This window comes from Diadema setosum, chromosome 9, assembly GCF_964275005.1.
Source record: "Diadema setosum chromosome 9, eeDiaSeto1, whole genome shotgun sequence".
Taxonomy (NCBI): domain Eukaryota; kingdom Metazoa; phylum Echinodermata; class Echinoidea; order Diadematoida; family Diadematidae; genus Diadema; species Diadema setosum.
Window position 1 is genome coordinate 8,754,289 of NC_092693.1, and position 18,772 is coordinate 8,773,060.

General features: G+C 37.0%; 1 protein-coding gene across 1 annotated transcript in view; it reads right to left on the bottom strand.

The window, feature by feature from the left end:
- The window catches only part of LOC140232820 (uncharacterized), a 41,859-nt gene extending 32,575 nt beyond the window's left edge, over positions 1–9,284 (bottom strand). Inside the window, 7 exon segments of the mRNA XM_072312934.1 lie at positions 446–660; positions 4,192–4,356; positions 4,980–5,140; positions 5,750–5,937; positions 6,384–6,525; positions 7,454–7,580; positions 9,011–9,284. Of these exon segments, the coding sequence (XP_072169035.1) occupies positions 446–660; positions 4,192–4,356; positions 4,980–5,140; positions 5,750–5,937; positions 6,384–6,525; positions 7,454–7,580; positions 9,011–9,257 (1,245 nt within the window). The 5' untranslated portion in view covers positions 9,258–9,284.
- Between the last annotated feature and the right edge of the window lie 9,488 nt (positions 9,285–18,772).

Sequence of the window (18,772 nt, forward strand, 5' to 3'; positions counted from 1 at the left end):
TATTGGTTGAGGTGAGAATTCACTTTTAACATTTTGTGCATTACTTTATGTATCTCACTTTAAATCTCTTCATAAAATGTTAAAAACATACAATTTCAAGAGGAATTCAAAGTTTATTTGCTGAAAATCGGTTTTGAAATGGCCGAGATATCCAAAAACAAAGTAAAACAAAGCAATCACATTAAAAGGTGGGCCCCACCTTTTATTAGACTTGCTTTGTTTTGGATATCTCAGCCATTCAAAAACCAGTTTTCATCAGGTAAGCTTTGAATTCCTCTCTAAATTATATGGTCTGTCATATTTCATAAGAAATTTCTCTTTCTTTCAAGAAATCATCATCAAAAAAAAAATGTAAGAAATGTCAAACTCCATTTCAACCGAAACTGTACCATCCTTTCAAATGCTTTCCTTCACATTATGAACACTGCTGTCTATTTATACTCACAATGCCTTGGCCAGACTGAAAGAACATGAGGCGAGCCCTGAAGAGCAACATGTCCATCAGGTAGATGAAATCGCACAGGTAGTCAAAGACCAGCCACCAGGCCAGATTATCTGGGCGCTGGTACGCGTCACCGAATGAGCCACGCAAGAAGATGACAATGGCGTTGTAGAGAAATGCCAGCGTGACAACACAGAGCCAAGCAATCCAAACACCTCCTGCACAGTTTTTGGAAACCAGTATGCAGATATACCACACATAAATCAATTGAAAGGTTTGTATCAGGTACTGTGTATTTCTTCAAATTAATGAAATTCTTGTCCTGTGTCAAGTGGTTTAAGGTATTAGAACCAGCACTGGCTGTTCGCAGTGCAAGCTCGTTGGTTTCATGGATGAGATGCCTGTCCGATTGTCAAGAGGTTGCTGGTTCGAATCCAGCCTGAATATGAATGCCCATGATTTTATCATTGCTACTTCTGAAACACTGATTTATTCAGTGCTTATTTACGTCAATGTAAGGAACTTTGTTAATCACTTACAATATCACAATGCTATCTTTTAATAAAAACAACCATCATAGTTGCATGGGTATGAAAATCAAAGCTCATTGATCATCACCTGGCCTCCTGAACCAAACTATATATATTTTTTTTAATTTATATCCAAATCAGAAGCATCTTCAATGTGCAAGCATGCAGATTTTAATACTAATAATTACTCACAATACTGATCAGCAGCTTTTTGTTTGTTTGTTTGTTTGTTTTTTATTGCTGTTGTTTTTTTAATGGGAAGTACACGCAACCTTTTGGATTCATAATGATTCCTTCCAGCAAACGTAGGAAGTACATACAGGGCTGCCCTTGGGTGTCACATCCTAAACAACTAATTTTAATTGCTTTCTAGCTGTAGAGGCATTCTTTATTGGTATCAGATACAGCTCTTTTGCAGGACTTCACTGCCAGGAAGCATGCATGCAATATTTATGCTGACAGGGCAAACAGCCAGCAAGCTGAAAACCACTAGATATCACATTCTTCAAGTTCATCCCCATTGAATGCAGCATGTAGGCTGTATGACCTCCATATGAGAACATGAAGCCGGCTTTTGGTCCAACAATACAGAATTTGGGCGCTTTTCCAAACAATAGCTTCTATCCCATGGGAGCGTGCCAAACCTACAAAACATACTGTTATTAAATTACATGTGCACACATGCACTTGCATAAAAACATATAAACATAATATGAATATAACATAAATACACAGATATGTAAATATATGAATATATAATACATGAAAAATAGATACATAAATATATAGATGCATCTATAATATATGAACATATCAATACATGTATATAGGGCATGTGTGTGCACGTGTGCTCCCTGTAATGTCTTTTGTTAAACATACGAGTACTTTAGCAATGATTGACAGATGAGGAGAATCTTGCTTTGGAAGATTTTTGTTGTTGTTGTTGTTGTGTTTGTTTGTGGGCGTGCCATGTAATCTGAAGAAAATTGTTGAAAAACTAGTAAGACATTCGTTTAGCCACATAAGTGATGTTTAGGGTGTCATGAATCAACACAAATCAACATGCACTTACATAGTTTCTTAACACATCTGTTACAAACCACTGCATTATTATATTGGGTATAGCATAACCTAAGGGAAGTGAGACGTCACCTCCATGCATGTGGTTAAACATGCTCCCAGGGTATGCGATGGAAGTAATGATCAATTACCCAGTAAACCCGTGTATCAATGGCACTCATCAATGTCCTACTTGAAAAACAGTATGTAGGTGCTTACAAATGTAAGTGCTGGTACTCTGCCCCAGGAAACAGGAATTAACACACACACACACACACACACACACTCTCTCTCTCTCTCTCTCTCTTTCATCTTCTTCTTCTTCTCTTTCTTTCATTCTCTATCTCTCACCTTTCTCCCCCACTCTATCCATCCATCTCTAGTTCATTTTCTCCCTTTTTCTCATCTAGAATTGAAAACGGGCGTATCAGTTATTCAGCGGTTAACAAAGATTGGTTTGGTTCAATAGGCCAACTCTTTTTGTTTTGCTTTGTAAAGCTTTCATTCTTGACCACTACAAAGAAAACAATAAACTCTGCCCTTGACCCATCCTGCAACACACATGACAATACTGGCATGGTTTTATGTGCATGTGTGTGTGTGTGGGGGGGGGGGGTTACTTATCCCAATCCAGCTGCAAATTCCTACATAAATTATGTCCATTGTTTGTACCTTCCTTTGACCAATTGCTTTGATAGGGGAGACTTACTATACTAACTCTGCACGGAGCAATATTACTCCTGTACAAGCTTTATTTCTATGACCCCATAATTCCCCCCAGATAACATGCAGTTGGACCATCTGAATTTGTACCCTTTTGGATCACTATCACTATCATAGTGATATTCATATAGGCATAATATACACAGTAGTTTCAACATTATCAGATTTTTTTTTTCTTATTCTTTGCAGCTGAAGAACTACAATATACAAAAATAGGATTCCCTATCCATGAATACTGCACAAACACTGATATCCATTTCCTTGAACTTTGATTTCATTTTCCCTTCAGAATAATATAACTCCGTGAAGCAAAGTACATTTTGGCCAAAAGGAGGAATGAATGAAACTTGGTAAGAGTTTATTGACACTTCTTGACAATCCTCTAGCATTTGCAGTCATGCAATATAATGCTCTACTCATCTGAGATAGGTAACTAGGATTTTCTGGGCTTACTCATCCCAATGACTTTGTCCCGACACTGTCAGGATGACAGAAGGTCGCTGTCAATCAAACCTGAAAGTTGTCATTGTGCATTGTGTAGCTGCCAATAACTGTTTGACCTTGAATAGATAGCTCCTGATAGCTGTGACACTTTCATGCATAATATATAGCTCGCTCTCTCTCCACTATAAGCCAATCGTGAAAACAGCTTCACAAGGTTATTGCTATATTAATTAATGTGATTTTGTACACAAAAATGAATTCCAGCAGGAAATACTGACTGATTTGACATTTTTGATAACAGTATTAGAATAATGTGATAACCCTCAATGTCAAATAATGTGATATTTGACATTAAGGGTTATTATTCACGCAAATAAGACACACTATGTTGAATGTTATTTGAAGAATGAGTGTCAAGAGATATTGGCAAACTTGTTTAATGCAAGAGCATACAGTTTTCAAAAGGATTGCAAAAGTACCTATTAAAACAGCATTGTAAGAGGAAAAAGACTGATACAAAAAAAAAAATGTAAGAGAGAATAAAACTTATTGAGGTGCCCACCAAGAATTGAAGCTAAAACCTGCATAGGACACCTTTGCAGAAAATAAAAAGAAAACTTTAATACAATAAATGAGAAGACTTGTGCACTGTGACAAACAATGCTGTCTAAATGAAAAGACCATCAAGCACATGCCTGTATGACTTGTCGCTGGGCTGACAAGACTTTGTATCTCAAATTTTGGTGACAACTTTGAAAGTAGTAAAAATCACTTTTCTGGATTAATTTTTAGGCAATCGGTGATATTCTGTACAATTCCTAGCTGTCTTATCCCACAAATGAAGCCACCACAGCATGTCCAAGGAAAGGTGATACCATTGTTACAGTACTTTGGCTTCCATTTTTTTTTTTTTTTTGCTCTCCTGAACATTTGACATATTTTGAGATATGAGGTTTTGTCGCCCCAACAGCAATGTCTTGAGATGCGATTTACCTAGGGGGTCAAAGTACTCTGGAAATCGGATGGACTTGATGCGATCCAGGAGACCAGAGAAATGACCGATCTTCAAGTTCTTGAAGTGAATCTCGTCCGCCACGTCCCCGATGCTGCTCGGAGCGAAGGAGTCCAACCTCTTGCGTACACTGGTTGGTTTGAGGGCTACATAAAGGCAGATGAACAACAAAGAATGTAAACAGTACATATACACAACATCATGCGTTATCTCAGAGAGAGAGAGAGAGAGAGCCTATTTGTGAGCATACACTTGAAACAATGATTGACAAAGGGCAAAATATATGATGAAATCTTACAGCAATGGACACATCCTCTGCTGAATTGCACTAGAATCAATGGGAACTTTATTTTCTTATTAGAGCAAGGATGTAGCAAAGATTTCCTCTCAACAAATATCTGATATATTGCCATGAGCAAATGAACCAAAAAATGATATTATATGATCTTTCTCATGTGCTACTTTAATGAAATTAGATTTCCTCTCTGACAGCAGCCAATAGAAGATCAAGTGATATAAAACTCAGAGAGATAAAGAAATAATAATATACATAAATATATATGGAGGGACAGGATAGAGAAATAATGATGTATATCATATATATAACAGAGAAAGACAGAGAGAGTGGATATATATTGAGAGAGACAGAGTGAGAGACAATGAGGAAGTGATTGACAAAGAGAGAGATTATAACAGAATAAAAGTCACAAAAAAGTGTTTTTTGGGGGGTGGGGAGGGGCTGGGGGTACCAACACAAATCCCAACTCACTATTGTTTGACTCTGGTGCAGCCTGGGGCGGGGCCAGACTGGAGTTTTGTGAGGATAAGGGTGCCACCTCATTGTTCCTCAGTTTACCGACACGTCGCGTGATGGACCGAACAAGGGTCTGAAGTCTCGGTTTCCTGTCACTTGCATCATCAAGTTCAGCTCTGGAGAAATTGAAAATAATAATTCATAAATTTTGATGTCCTAATTGCATTTGAAGTTGAAATATAATGATATTTGCTAAGATTTTGAAACTTCAGCAATTTGAGAACAAAATCCAGTGCGCTTACAAATTGACTTGATGCAAATTCAAATCACATCCCCGAAACAGTGAAATTTCAATGAAATAATAAAAATATGGAATATACTGATATGTTTGGAATTTTAGAAGTTGGTATACCTACAAATACAATGTAACAGTGATATCAGTCATTATTATGCAAATTAGATGAAACAAAGTGTTTGTCAATATCTCCCAAGTCTGCCCTTGGCTTGCACAGAAATCTCACTGAATTTCCCTTCTTGATGTGAATTTGAAAGATTTTGCTTAGAGTCAGCATAGTACAGCTTTGTGATGTAACAGATTACTATTTAAAGAGAGCAAAGGTTGATACATAATTGGAAACTGAATGATTTTAATTTGATTTTAAAATGACATCCACCAATTAGACCTAAATCAAGACTAGAGAGAATGATGACAATTAAGGGAGAAAGATTTTTCATACAGGGAAACACAATGCATGAAATGACAGCATGGAGAAACAATTTCACACCCGCTTATCCAACTGGCATCGCTGAAACTGCTCGGCTCGCTCCCAATGGACGTTTTCCTCTTAAAGAGGCGTTTCCACGGTGACACACTGCTCTTGCTGGGTGATGGGTAGCTGTGTGGGAGCAGGTTGACACTGTGGGAGCTGTCACCATTGGTGTGAGGGCCACCATTGGACACATCAGTCACATCCTAACATGCAAAGAAAATCATTATGATGATGACCATATCCTCCACAGTCTAGGATAATGGCAATAATAACACCAAGTATTTCTGTATGTTTGTGCTTCTCACCAAAACATCTCAATATTTTCCTTGATAGCCAATATTAAAAAAAAAGAGGTTATTTGGTTTTTTTTATGTGCTACTGAATATAATTATAATGTGGTCATAAACATGTGGCTGCATGTGGTTAGATACTGCATACTGATAACACATACTGTCAAACCATACAGGGCACATTTCAGGTTACCGCAGTTTACAATTACATCATGACTCGGCTCATTGTGTCAGAATCTGAAGTCACAGGAGAAAACACACCAGTCTGATGATATGTCTACACAGTCTGAAAGCAAGGCTAGCTGGGCGTGGCCCCGACTACCATTATCATCCATCTCCATCATCAGGGATGCCCTTACCTTGAGAGACAGGGAGCTGCCGGATGACTTGCTGTACAGACTGGCGGAGTCCACGCAGCCAGGAAGAGGCAGACTGTGGCGTTTCGACTTCCCCGTGTTGTTTGGTGGCCGGAGGCTCTGGGACACCGTAAATGCAGCATTCCTGGGATCGAAAAGCGAGAATGGAGCCAATTAGGATTTCCATATCATGTCTTGTTCACTCATAATCAATTCACTCATCTTCATTCTCTTTCAGGACAGGACAGGCTACAGCATCAGTTAAAAGGAGTATCAATTACAAACATAAAATGAAATTAATGAAATGAAATGAAAATTTAGAAACCAGAGTATAGCAATCATAACTCAAAGAAACCTTGTCAGTGGTGTTCAAGAATACGCTCGATGCAGCTTTTCATGATAAAACAAGTGGTATCCTGATTTGTTATTCTAAGTCAACCTGTAGCATAGTAATATAAACTATGCTGTAAAAACATATTTATCAGAAGCAAATGGAAAACTTACAGCTTTGAGAGTTCTCACAAAATGATGGGGAATATCAAAACATTTGATGGCTGCTGCTCTATAATATTATGTTGAATGGCATTCTATAGAAATAGCACATCTATTTACTTTGCAGTTACAATTCAAAGGATGTGTGTACCTCTATTCAGCCTTCTATTCATAACAGATACACCATCTCTTCATCTGTCTATATCTTGCAGTCTTCTCTCATTTGCTATCAATATATCTCTCTATATATACGTCTATTCATTTGTATCAACCTGTTTGTCCATCTAATAACTAATTTTCTCTCTATTTTCATTAGCATCTTTTCCATCATAGATCTAAAATTCTCAAAATTAGACAATTTAGAAGAAACAAGAGTGGACAACTATATATTTGTGAACCATTTGTCCACTCGTCTTTCAATTTCTCTAAACAGGTGGCCTACAAGTATAATAATGCTCTAAATCCTGTAAAGAAATTTGAGAAAACATCAAGGAAAATATTGCAAAATGTATGTTGCCTGTCTTTCACAGTTATCTGTTTTAAGATCATACAATGGTGTGCTAGCAGCAAAGGTCATGCACCTGTTCTGGTGACCCGCAACATCTCCATTGGTGTGGTTCACCGTCACAGACCCACCCGAGCTGGTCCAAGACTCGACGGGGGATGGGAAGTGTGGGGAGGCTATACTGCTGCTGCTTCTCTTGTTTGCTGGCTCACTGTCAGTTTTAGCCACTGCAAGTCAATGGAGGTTGGTTAAGAAACTTTGTGAAAAGTTTGTGGACCAGAAGAAATGGTGATGGTATAGTCTCCACATTTATTTTGATTTCAGGTGATGTATACAGAGTGTCACATGACAAGACATTGTTTGCCTGGGAGGCAGATAAGAAACCTATGGTATGACTTACATTGTGAAAACAACATTCATGGTTACAGGGGTTACACATATGGCGGGGTGGGAGAGGATGGGAGCATTGTGTTCTGTTTTTCAAAGGAACAATCCTTAGGCCTGTAACTGTATACTACTTGTCTAAATTCCCAAAGATTGCATCTGTCATACTTTTGTGAATTTGTTAACCACTTTCTGGTTCATGTATATATACACAACATATAGATTGTACAATGTATAATTATGCCTTGTCCAACATTCAACTTCTATCAGACTATCACACTTGGGATCATACTCTCAGGGTCCTATATAACTTCAACAGAGCATTAATGTCATAAACTGGTAGAACCCTTTCATACCAATGTCACATTCCAAGATATAACTATCTGAATCTTGTGCTGAAGAGAAACCATTATTCTCATGCACAAAGAAGCTTTTTCAATTCAAACTCCTCCTTAAAAAAAAAAAACCAAGAACTTCTAGTAGAGACAGCATGAACACTTTTGGTTCCTATGGTAACCACAGTATAATGCCTTGTGACATTCAGTCAATCAGAGCTCTTTCCTCATCCCATTCTGTCCCTGACTTATGTTGATCATTCTCTTTGATTTCATAGATTGTAGGTACTTACTCCACCAGGTTTTTCTCCCACCGCATTCAGTACTCTCAAAACCACCACTTTGAAATAACTATGTGACAAGAGTTGCCATTAGTATCTTTACATTGACATGGGGCCAACCAATGCTTTACGGTACCCATAATTTGTCTTTCCAATCAGATGCCAAATGTGCTCATTGTGCAGTAACCCCTTAACTCTGTTCCCAAGTAAACAACAAAACACATTCTGAACATAGACCTGGCAATGTGAATAAAGTTCAATCCCCTCTGGCACATTTCCAGACATAATATGGACAACATTAACTATTTCCTTTCCATCGGTATGTTCTACAAACGAAGTCAGTTGGATTCTTAGGCTGATGGTCTCGAGGGGGTTAATGGGAAATTTCCCTCCATGTTCCTGTTAGCTCTGATGAGTGAGGTGAGATCTTCAGCAGTAAACTGAATACACCTTGTATGAAAGACTTGTGATATAATAGATAACACTGCACCACATCTGAATGCAACTCAAAATCTACACCTATAGACTAGTGTAACATCCCATAGGAATTCACGTAAAAGTTTACGATCAAACAGATGGGTGGATACTAAGGGTCGCAAAAAGCCCCAAGATGATGAAATGATGCAGCCATACCTCCATTTCCATTGGGATGTAGTGGGTGGCTGTGCTTGTCGTTGCTGATGAAGCCCCCATTGACGAGGTCCACCTCCTCCGTGGCATTGACGAGGGTAAAGGAGAGGGCGGAGTGTCGCTCCAGGCTACTGGGGGGCCGCGAGAGCTTGATGGTGGGCGTGAGGGGTGAGCGGGGGCTCATGTTGCCCCTCGGCTTCGGCTGGAGATTGTTCATCTCCAGGCCATCGGGTCTGTTTGGTCGCGGCATCCTTTCTGGGCTTCACCTTTCGACCCGTTGCCAAAGTTTGAGCCTGTCTAATAACCCCTCAGTGGCACACTCTGTAGCTTATTCTTGGTATATCTCACAAGTTGAAAGACTGTTAGAGCAAACAAAAGAAAAACAAATGATGTTGGACTTGAAGCATATGATACATGTGAGCAGTGACTGAGGTATGACTTTATGAAAGGGGCATTAATTTCCCATTTATTGATCTCAAGACAAATATACTCTTTTCAGTTTCACTTTGATTCTATCTATTTCGTCATTTTCAATAAAAATTACACATGAATTTATGGTTCACGTATTTTTGAAAAAGAAAAATATAAAATATACATTCACAGTATAATGACCATGATAACCTTTAAAACATTTGGACCATACAGTGAAACCAATGAAGTCAATGGTACACTTTTATTATTATTATTATTATTATTATTATTATTATTATTATTGTTCTATTTGGCAGAAGACATACAATTACTTGTATTCCAGATGAAAGTAAAAAAAAAAAGTGCAAAAGTCTGCCATTTTATGCAGGTGTTTGATAGTGATGGCAGCCTCAGAAAAAAGAATGCAAAAAAAAGAAGAAGCATACAGAGAAATGGGCAATTTGCCATTGAAACTTGTCTTGTGCTGGCTTAATGAAATCAACAAATGGAAGATGAGTGGGGAAAAAACCCAGAAGCAATACATTAAGAGGCTAAGTATACAAAGTGGATTTGTTTATTCATTTTGTGTTTGTCTTCCTGATTCTGTGAGCAAGCTGTCTGATTGCTTCTGTTAATGATATATTAAAGACAAATATCAAAGCTGTCAATATAAGTAAAGAAACTACATTTGTGTACTGTTTGCATTCGAGAATTACTCCTTTTTTAATAGTTTATGCACAGGGCAGACAGTAAAATCAGACTGTCCTGATATGCACAGTGAACATGGATAACAAATGATGAAAAATTATGCTATCAACTGATAACTCATTAACACAAATCATCCATATGCATTCACTTTGGTGGGCGGAAATGTATTTCCCAGGTAAATGATTTGCTGCTAGGCAGGGCCAAACATAGAAAGCAAAGCAAAAACTCTGTATATGCAAAGTGATCTTTATGTTGGAAATATGTCTAATACATGTGTCCTGCATTGCATGCGAGTGAGTCAAGCAATTCACTCAATAAAATATAACACACCACAGATACAATGGCTGAATGAATATGAATTCAGAATCTGTTTGCCAAAAAGAAATCATGCGGCACTGCCTGTGCATGGATTCATTGCAATGACACCTATGAAGTCCTTTACACAGGCTTCCAAGGTTTTATCCTTTCTGATTCTTTCAAACCCAACACTACAATCTAGGGAATACTGCTTTTCATGTTGAGTATTTTGTTCAAAGAAAAAATGTTAAAAAAAGGGAAGAAAGAATTCAATTGAATTTTGTAGTGTAAGGCTACTACCTACGCATTGGGCTCTTCTGTTTTTTCAGCTACTTCTATAGGAATGCCTGCAATTGAGTAGGTACTTTACATCATATCTCACAATTTCCATACAAATATCCAAGTGAGTCAAGTGAGTTACAGTACAGTTCCACATCATGCTCTAACTGGCTTCCATAAACTTTTTAGAGTAAAATCAATCGAACAGAATAATGATAGAGGTGTTATCAAGTTTAGAAAAAGAAGATAGAAAGGAATGAAAGTATAAGGTTTTATGTGATTTCACAGAACAGTGCCATTAATCCTTTGTGTGCAATGAGTGCCACCTGGACATTAGAAAACCCCATAGCACTGTGCAAACTGTCCAAAGTCCCTGGCATGGAAAGGGTTGACTAGTAGCAAACACATGATGGCAGGCCCACTGAAAATTAGACGAGGCAATGATACCTGGCCTCACATGTCTTCTACTGACCAACACACAGCTCTTAATTTCCTTTTAGAAATGAAATTTAAAAGGGCACACAATAACTCTTCTCATCAAATTCTATCCGTTTTTGTGATCACCTATAATGATGTTGATGTGCAGAGATGAAGGGGTTGGGACTGCTATAATTCTATAAAAAAACAAAACAAATCATGACTGGTAAGATACATTTGTGTACAGATCAGAGGGAGGGTGGTGCATTTCATCACCTTAGCTGATTTGATACACACTGTATAGTTGTGGCTGTGACCAATATCATCCGGGTGACAAAATATGAAACTTCATAATTCCATATAACTTTCTTATTAATTTTATTTATTTATTAATCCCATTTACCCAAGTTTCTACCTTTCTACTCATCTGATTTCACTCTGCTTATAAAGGCTGATGAAAACATGGTGAGAAATTGAACTTTGAATGTTATATGAAACAACAAATTCAATGACAAATCTAAATACCACATCCAAAAACAATTGATGTTCTGTTGCACATCTGTTGCAATTCATTTTGATGTTGTGTGGACATACCCTTATATGCTTCATATTGCTCTTCCTATGTGCTGCCCTATACCTTTAATGTATTCCAGGTACTTTCTTATTGTAAGTTGTATATTCTTCATCATAAATTAGTATGAAATGCACCTTCAGCTGTGAAAAGAAATAAGACTGAACTGATCTGAAAATAAAATAATGCTGTAGAGACAAAGGGAAGTGTAATGCCAGGCAGAAGGGTATTTGATAATACAAAGGAAACTGCTTTTGGAGAACCCAAGTTGCCACTTATTCATAAATAGATAGATCACTTTATAACAACTGCAACATATGCTAACAGCACTGCTATAACATTATAAACCACACAGTTTCCTATTGCAGCAGCTCATGGCAACCAAGTTGCTGTGTACATTTGTTGCTTGGTGTGGGTCTGCAATTACAATTCATATCTTACAGTGACTGTGCATAATTTATAAATTTTAAGAATGTACTTCACACAAGACCAGGCCATAAATGTAATCTATGGCAATCTGTCAATTGATATTTCAAAGCAAAATCCCACATAATCATAATAATGAATGAAAAAAAAAAAAGAGGAAAGACAAACATATACTTAAAATTAAGGATGAGAGGAGGAAGGCATGTTTGTCATTTGAGACAAATTTCATGCAAAATAATCAAAGTCACACAATGATCAAATTTCTGCTAAGGTAAGCAAACTAATAGGAAGCAGTCATAAAGACATTGAAAAAGATATCATCACATATACACCAGATATTGCTTGCAAGGAATCAATTGACTCCATCCATTAGAATTTAGTCCAAGAAATTGATTTAAACTTACACAAACTCAAAATTGGTGACTGATTTCAATCACAGAAGGACCGAAATGGGACTGCCACTCTGGTGTTTGATAAGTAGCATATCATATGATTCTATCTCTCAGAGATGTTTTTTCCCCTTCAAATTTCTATCCAGCCTACACTGCACTAGCCTAATAATAGACCCTTTGCAAATCCCTTTACTTTCCAGTGCAGCTACAGAATGTTAAGTAGCATATCATATGATTCTATCTCTCAGAGATGTTTTTTCCCCTTCAAATTTCTATGCAGCATTGCACTAGCCTAATAATGACCCTTTGCAAATCCCTTTATTTTCCAGTGCAGCTACAGAATGTTAATGTCCACATAGATTATCCTCATACATTGAAAATAGGATTTTCTTCTTCTATGGATACAAAAATAATATTAGAAGAACATTTTGCTGAAGTTTAAGGAAAATCAGATAGCCCATTCAAAAGTTATACATTTTCAGTGTTTGGTTTGATTCAATGCATCACTGGATTAGAGGGCTACAACATCAATGGAACGATATAAAAGAAAATATCGAGAGAATTCTCACATTTTCATATTTTTATCATGACCATAAAACACTTGCCTCAATATGCTTCACCTCCTTGCAGGAAGCAAGGGGAACAACATTTCCCTTAACTTTGGTAACAAGCCCATGCAGGCAATGTGTACTTTGTATTTAAAAAAAAGAAGACATTTTGTGGAATCTTTTAATTATTTTCTTTATATTGTTCCACTTTGTATGCAATCACAAATTGATGTGGATTGCTTATCCAGCAATGATGGTAAATATATATAATATATGGCTTTAATTGAAACTATATTTCATAACTTTTGAATGGAGCATCAGATTTCCTCCAACTTCATGGTATACATGTTTTATTGATATTTCTGCATTCACCAAATCCATATATTTGGTTATTTTTTTATTTTTTTTTTTAGAAATGGGAAACTTATGCAAATTGTGTGTACACATAGCACTGCACTACACCTCAGAGAAAATACGGTGCAAGTCACAGGTAAAACAATGATATGATATATTATCACAAGTACTATCAAGGATCACAAGCAGATTTGATGGAAAATAAATTGTACCTGAATGTTTAAAAGATGCAGAGTAAAGTTAGTTCAGATGAACATAAAGAGATAAGTAGATCCGGATATACATAGATAGACAAATTGACTAAAGGATAGACAGTGATAGATATATATAATGCATGTAAATAGAAATAGGTAGGTATAAAAAGTATGTATGGTACTAGGTAGAATCTGTAGATAGATGAATAGATGCAGATAGACACAATGACATAAATATACAGATAGATGAATATAGAGTAGATTGATAAATGAATAGATAGATAGATAGGTCATCTACGAGAGACAGAAAGACAGGAGGGGACAGTGTTTAAGTATAGAAACCATTTTTGCAGAATATTAAACATACAGGAATGTTTAATTAGCCACACTGAATGCACTGCTGCACTTCAACAGAATACAGCAAACTACAAACGACCTCTTTGTTATAAAGAATTTGGAACATTTAAGGACCCAAATACACCTACACACCTACAGGAAATAACAAAGGCAATAATTGTATCTCATACTAGTACTACCGACGCACTTTTCAAACACCCCTACATTCATTCCTTAATATCCCAACACAACGAAAGGCTATACTCTTGATTCTGCTTGAAATCAATCTGGAATTTCTAAACACCTACGTCATTAAAATATTCTGTTTCAGTAAAGATTGTATTCCACGCAAACACTTCATGTATGCAAGTGATGTACAACATAAGACATACTATACATGGCGTAGTATACAAATGAACATCTCACTCCATCGCAATTGTGCTCCGTAAACACGATAAACGTTAAAACTCAGTTGAGATCGAGAGGAGCTTTGATTAAAGAAGCCATATTGCACTGCTTACCTTGATTTCATTCCGTTCCCTTTCATCGTTCAAAATATGGCGAGACATTCGTCAGGTTGGACGATCTAATTCTTCTTCCAATCATTATCCAATTGCTTCACAATTCCAAAAATAGGAGTCCAGCTTGAGGTGGCTAGTCGCGAGACAAACAGGTCGTGTGTCCTGGTCGTGTGTCCAAGCAGGAGCCTGTATAAGCTAGGTCGCCATGACACTTCATCATCTGTCCGACAGAATCTGTAGTTCGTCAACATGGAGGAGGAATCGGTCTTGTAAACATCCACTGTCCAATGCATGCGTGCTGCGAGCGTGCTCCGATGCGTACAGCTAGCTCGCCGTAAAATTAACGAGATGAAAATATGCGGTCATTTCGTTAGCAACATCATACGCGGTTCCCTCGCTACCGTCTTGGTAACCACGTCACTCATTATCATAATGTATTTCTTCGGCCGCTCTCTTCTCGCGCGAGACGTCGCGCTGCTCGTCTGCTCCGTCGTAAGTGCCCCATGGGATGCAGTCAGTGACAGTAATCCAAGGAAAGAGACAAATTGAGACTTGAAGCATCATTGTGCGTTCTATTACAACGCCATTAGGGCACTACGACAGTGCACCATGCACAGCATAACTCATCAAGATTAACGTTCCACTCTCTATACAATCACGATAATCCTACCGACATTGTAGGCCTGCGTTGTCTGTAATACAAGGGAAGAGTTAAAAGGACTTGCACCAAGTATTATAAAATCAAACAAACAAATGATTTAAGGACGTTTTATTTAAAATCAGTCACAAGCATAAACAACAACAACACACAAACAACCAAAAATAACAAACAAAAACAAAAACAAAACAAACACAAAACGCACCACAAAACAAACACACATACATACAAACAAAAAGCAAATAAACGGACAATAAAAAATCATCAGCTTCGGAAATACATGTTTCACTTTATATAAGCGTTTCGAGTTGCGCTTTCTATATAGTTTCTATGTTGAATCACCATTGTATACAAGTTGTGCTCAAAACCAAATAAAAGAAAATCAAACATAATTCATTTTCTTAAAACAAAATTTAATGTAAAAGAATTCGAAAAAAGAAAAACAAAAAACCATGAACAAACATTGTGATGATGGGTTTTTAAAAAAAAATGAACAAACATTGTGATGATGGGTCTATACGACAATTAATCCAGAAGTGGCGTTAGAATATTGATGTCTGTATATCGAATCAAGGTTATTCAAGAGATGGAGTCACAACAGTCTTATTCTCTTCGATCCCATGTTTGATGCCGCCACTTGAAAATATTAGAAATAATTATGTGCCAAGCTGGATCTGCCTCACACATAAGAAAACAACGAATTAATGTCTCATTGCATAATGACCATCTACTCTCTAAGCATGCTACGGAAGAAGTATGTTTTATGATGGTTATTTCTTGTCGTCATCCATATTAATACTTAGAAAAGATGAGCGGTAAAGACAGTGGGGTGCGCGAATAGAAATTGCGCAGGCATTACCGGATTTCTTGACAGGACTACTTCCCTGATACGATGGTGATGAAGATGATGATGATGATGATGGTGGTGGTGGTGGTGATAAAGGCTTACTCGACTGGCTATCTGGCCATGAATCTGGCATATCGATCTATAAAGAACTATACTTGACGATTATACCATATCAGTTTCATTTGTCGGAATTAATCGGAAAGGTGATAAAGTTGGCGTTCCATGAATGTACAATTACACTTTCACAACATATACAGCTCGGATTTACACTTTTGCATACGCTATTTCTGGACGGGAATGATTTTTGTTTATATGCTCTATCATTAGATGAAGTTTCACTTCATTTTATGAATAAATACTGGCAAAAAATATCCGACATTGTGGTACATAACATAGCGTTCAAAATGAATCTTCAGATTACTCGGTATCGATGGCGTATCAAGCGCCAAAATCAAAAGTACAAATGCAGCTGTAGAAGACTATTGAGTATCCACAGAAAAGCGACAGCTGTTTAAATAATCATAGGCAGTTGAACCTCCTCAGTCGATGTTTAGCAGTCCGTGATTCTCTGCAACATAAACATTTCGATACCCAATCCCCATTGGCCCACCTCGCCTGCCATGCATGCACCTTCGCCACCTAGTGAGTCAGTGTTCAATTTGATACAGTTAATGATGAGTTATATTGACCCTAAACAGATTTAAACAGTGAAAAGTGTTTTGAAAAGGGGACAAAAACATAGGGAAGATAATATGGTTTCGCGCGTTTTGCAAAACAGTGATATAACTGGTCACGATCACAATGCAAATAAAATTTGTAGGTGATAGATCTTTTTCTACATAATACAGGCATTTCCTAAAGACGTTCACTCATTTTGCAATATTAAAATGCACTTTCTTTTCAACAAAGATTGATTGTTGTATATACTACAAACTTATTCTAAATTGTAACAACTTGGGAAGGATGGAAGTGAATTGTGCTAATGGTTCCAATCGTTCAATTAGATGACGAAAAATTTATGATTTTTAGATTTCTGTGTGCAGATAAAGTAGATAGTGAGTTGATGACATTACCGCCTCCTAAACGCATTTCCATTGTGACCGCTTTCACAACATCGCGGCAAAATGTGAGAAATTTATAATAAATAATAATAGTGGCTACTTGTATAGTGCACATCACCAGGTCCACCTTTCGGTGCTCATCATTCAAAAAAAAAAAAATGAAAAGATAGATGAATATTCATGTTCAAACTTGACAACAGAGAAGAAAATGGCAAGTATTTATTCACAAAACAAAACAAAACTCAAACACGTATCATTTTGGGAGAAATGTTCAGAAAAGTGTTCAAGTTATGATTTCTTACATTACTTTGTTTGTTTGTGTTTGAAGGATGCGCTCTACGCGATTTACGTTGAAATCTTAAATCCCCCATCACAACCAAAACTATACCATCCCTTTAATGAGTGTGTTACTGGAAAGAGTATGCCTCCGTTTCTGCACGAAAAGCTGCGGGAAACATTAACAACATACATATATGCATAGTGTCCATGGTTCCATTTTATACACATAATAATAATGCAGTGAAGTTCAGTCACCTTGTTGTTTCTTTTTCCTTTTAATAAAAAAGGATAGATCTAAAAGAAGGTCATATTTAGGTGACCTGACCTCGCTAACATCACACCTTGTCATTGTTAAAAGAATGATTTGACAGTCTCTGTGATGACGTCATTTGCGTATAGGCTCTTTCCATACTCTGTCGCCTCATAGTTCACTGCAGAAATATTGATGGTCATTGCTACACTATCTTACATATCGATTACTGGAAACATTGTATGATCGTCGGTAGCAGATGTTTATTTCCCTTTTTCTGGCATAAATTCTCTCATAATGTGAATAAGAAGAATAAACCTCACTTTCATCACGCAATATTGACTGTTGGCCTCAATATTGCAAATAGCATTCATATCCATGTGCATGTAGGGCCTACATTGAGAACACGACTCATGCAAAGGAACAACGGTTATAGATTTCCTGTGTATAATGGCTTTTATATCACAATGGCGGAGCACCTGACTCTACTCTATCCCAAAGTTAAATGTGGATTAAGTGAATGTAGGAATTAATGACCGTAGTATAACGCATCAGTAAAGTTTGAGGTGAACGGACAATTTGTTCAAAATTTATGATTTATATTTATTTATTCTTTTATTCATTTATCTATTTTTTTTTTTTTCAGTTTTACTTATGACATTGCTGGTTTGTGATGCCATATTATAGGCTATACGATAAAAAGAAACTATACAGCGAAAATTCCAAAAATATTCATTTTCTGTATGGAATAATGAAAGAGCACATGACTTGCCTCCTTCAGAAGGCAGAGGGAATAACATGACACTTTATATACCATGTCAGTGATAAGTCGTGGGGATGCGTACGTTTCACTGAACAAAAAAAAAATGAAATTTTTACTTTTCTCTTTCTTATCAAACAATAACGACACCTGAATTTCATCACAACTTTTTAGATTCGATACTTTACTTTGTCCGATTTTCTTCAAATTTGGCTGATGTGATTTTTTAGATTATTTGTGCATTCACTGAATCCACTTATATCTTTGGGGTTCATTTCTCTTTAACAAGACTAAAAGACTAGAATAGTCTCGATGTCTGTCTAGCTTCAATAGCATGGGGTCTTCATGTTTGCGGGGTGTTTTTTCGCCAGAGTGCCTGTGCGTGTGAGCAGTAATCCAACGTTATTGTTAGTGTGTGTGTGTGTGTTAGTGTGTTAGTGTGTGTGTGTGTGTGTG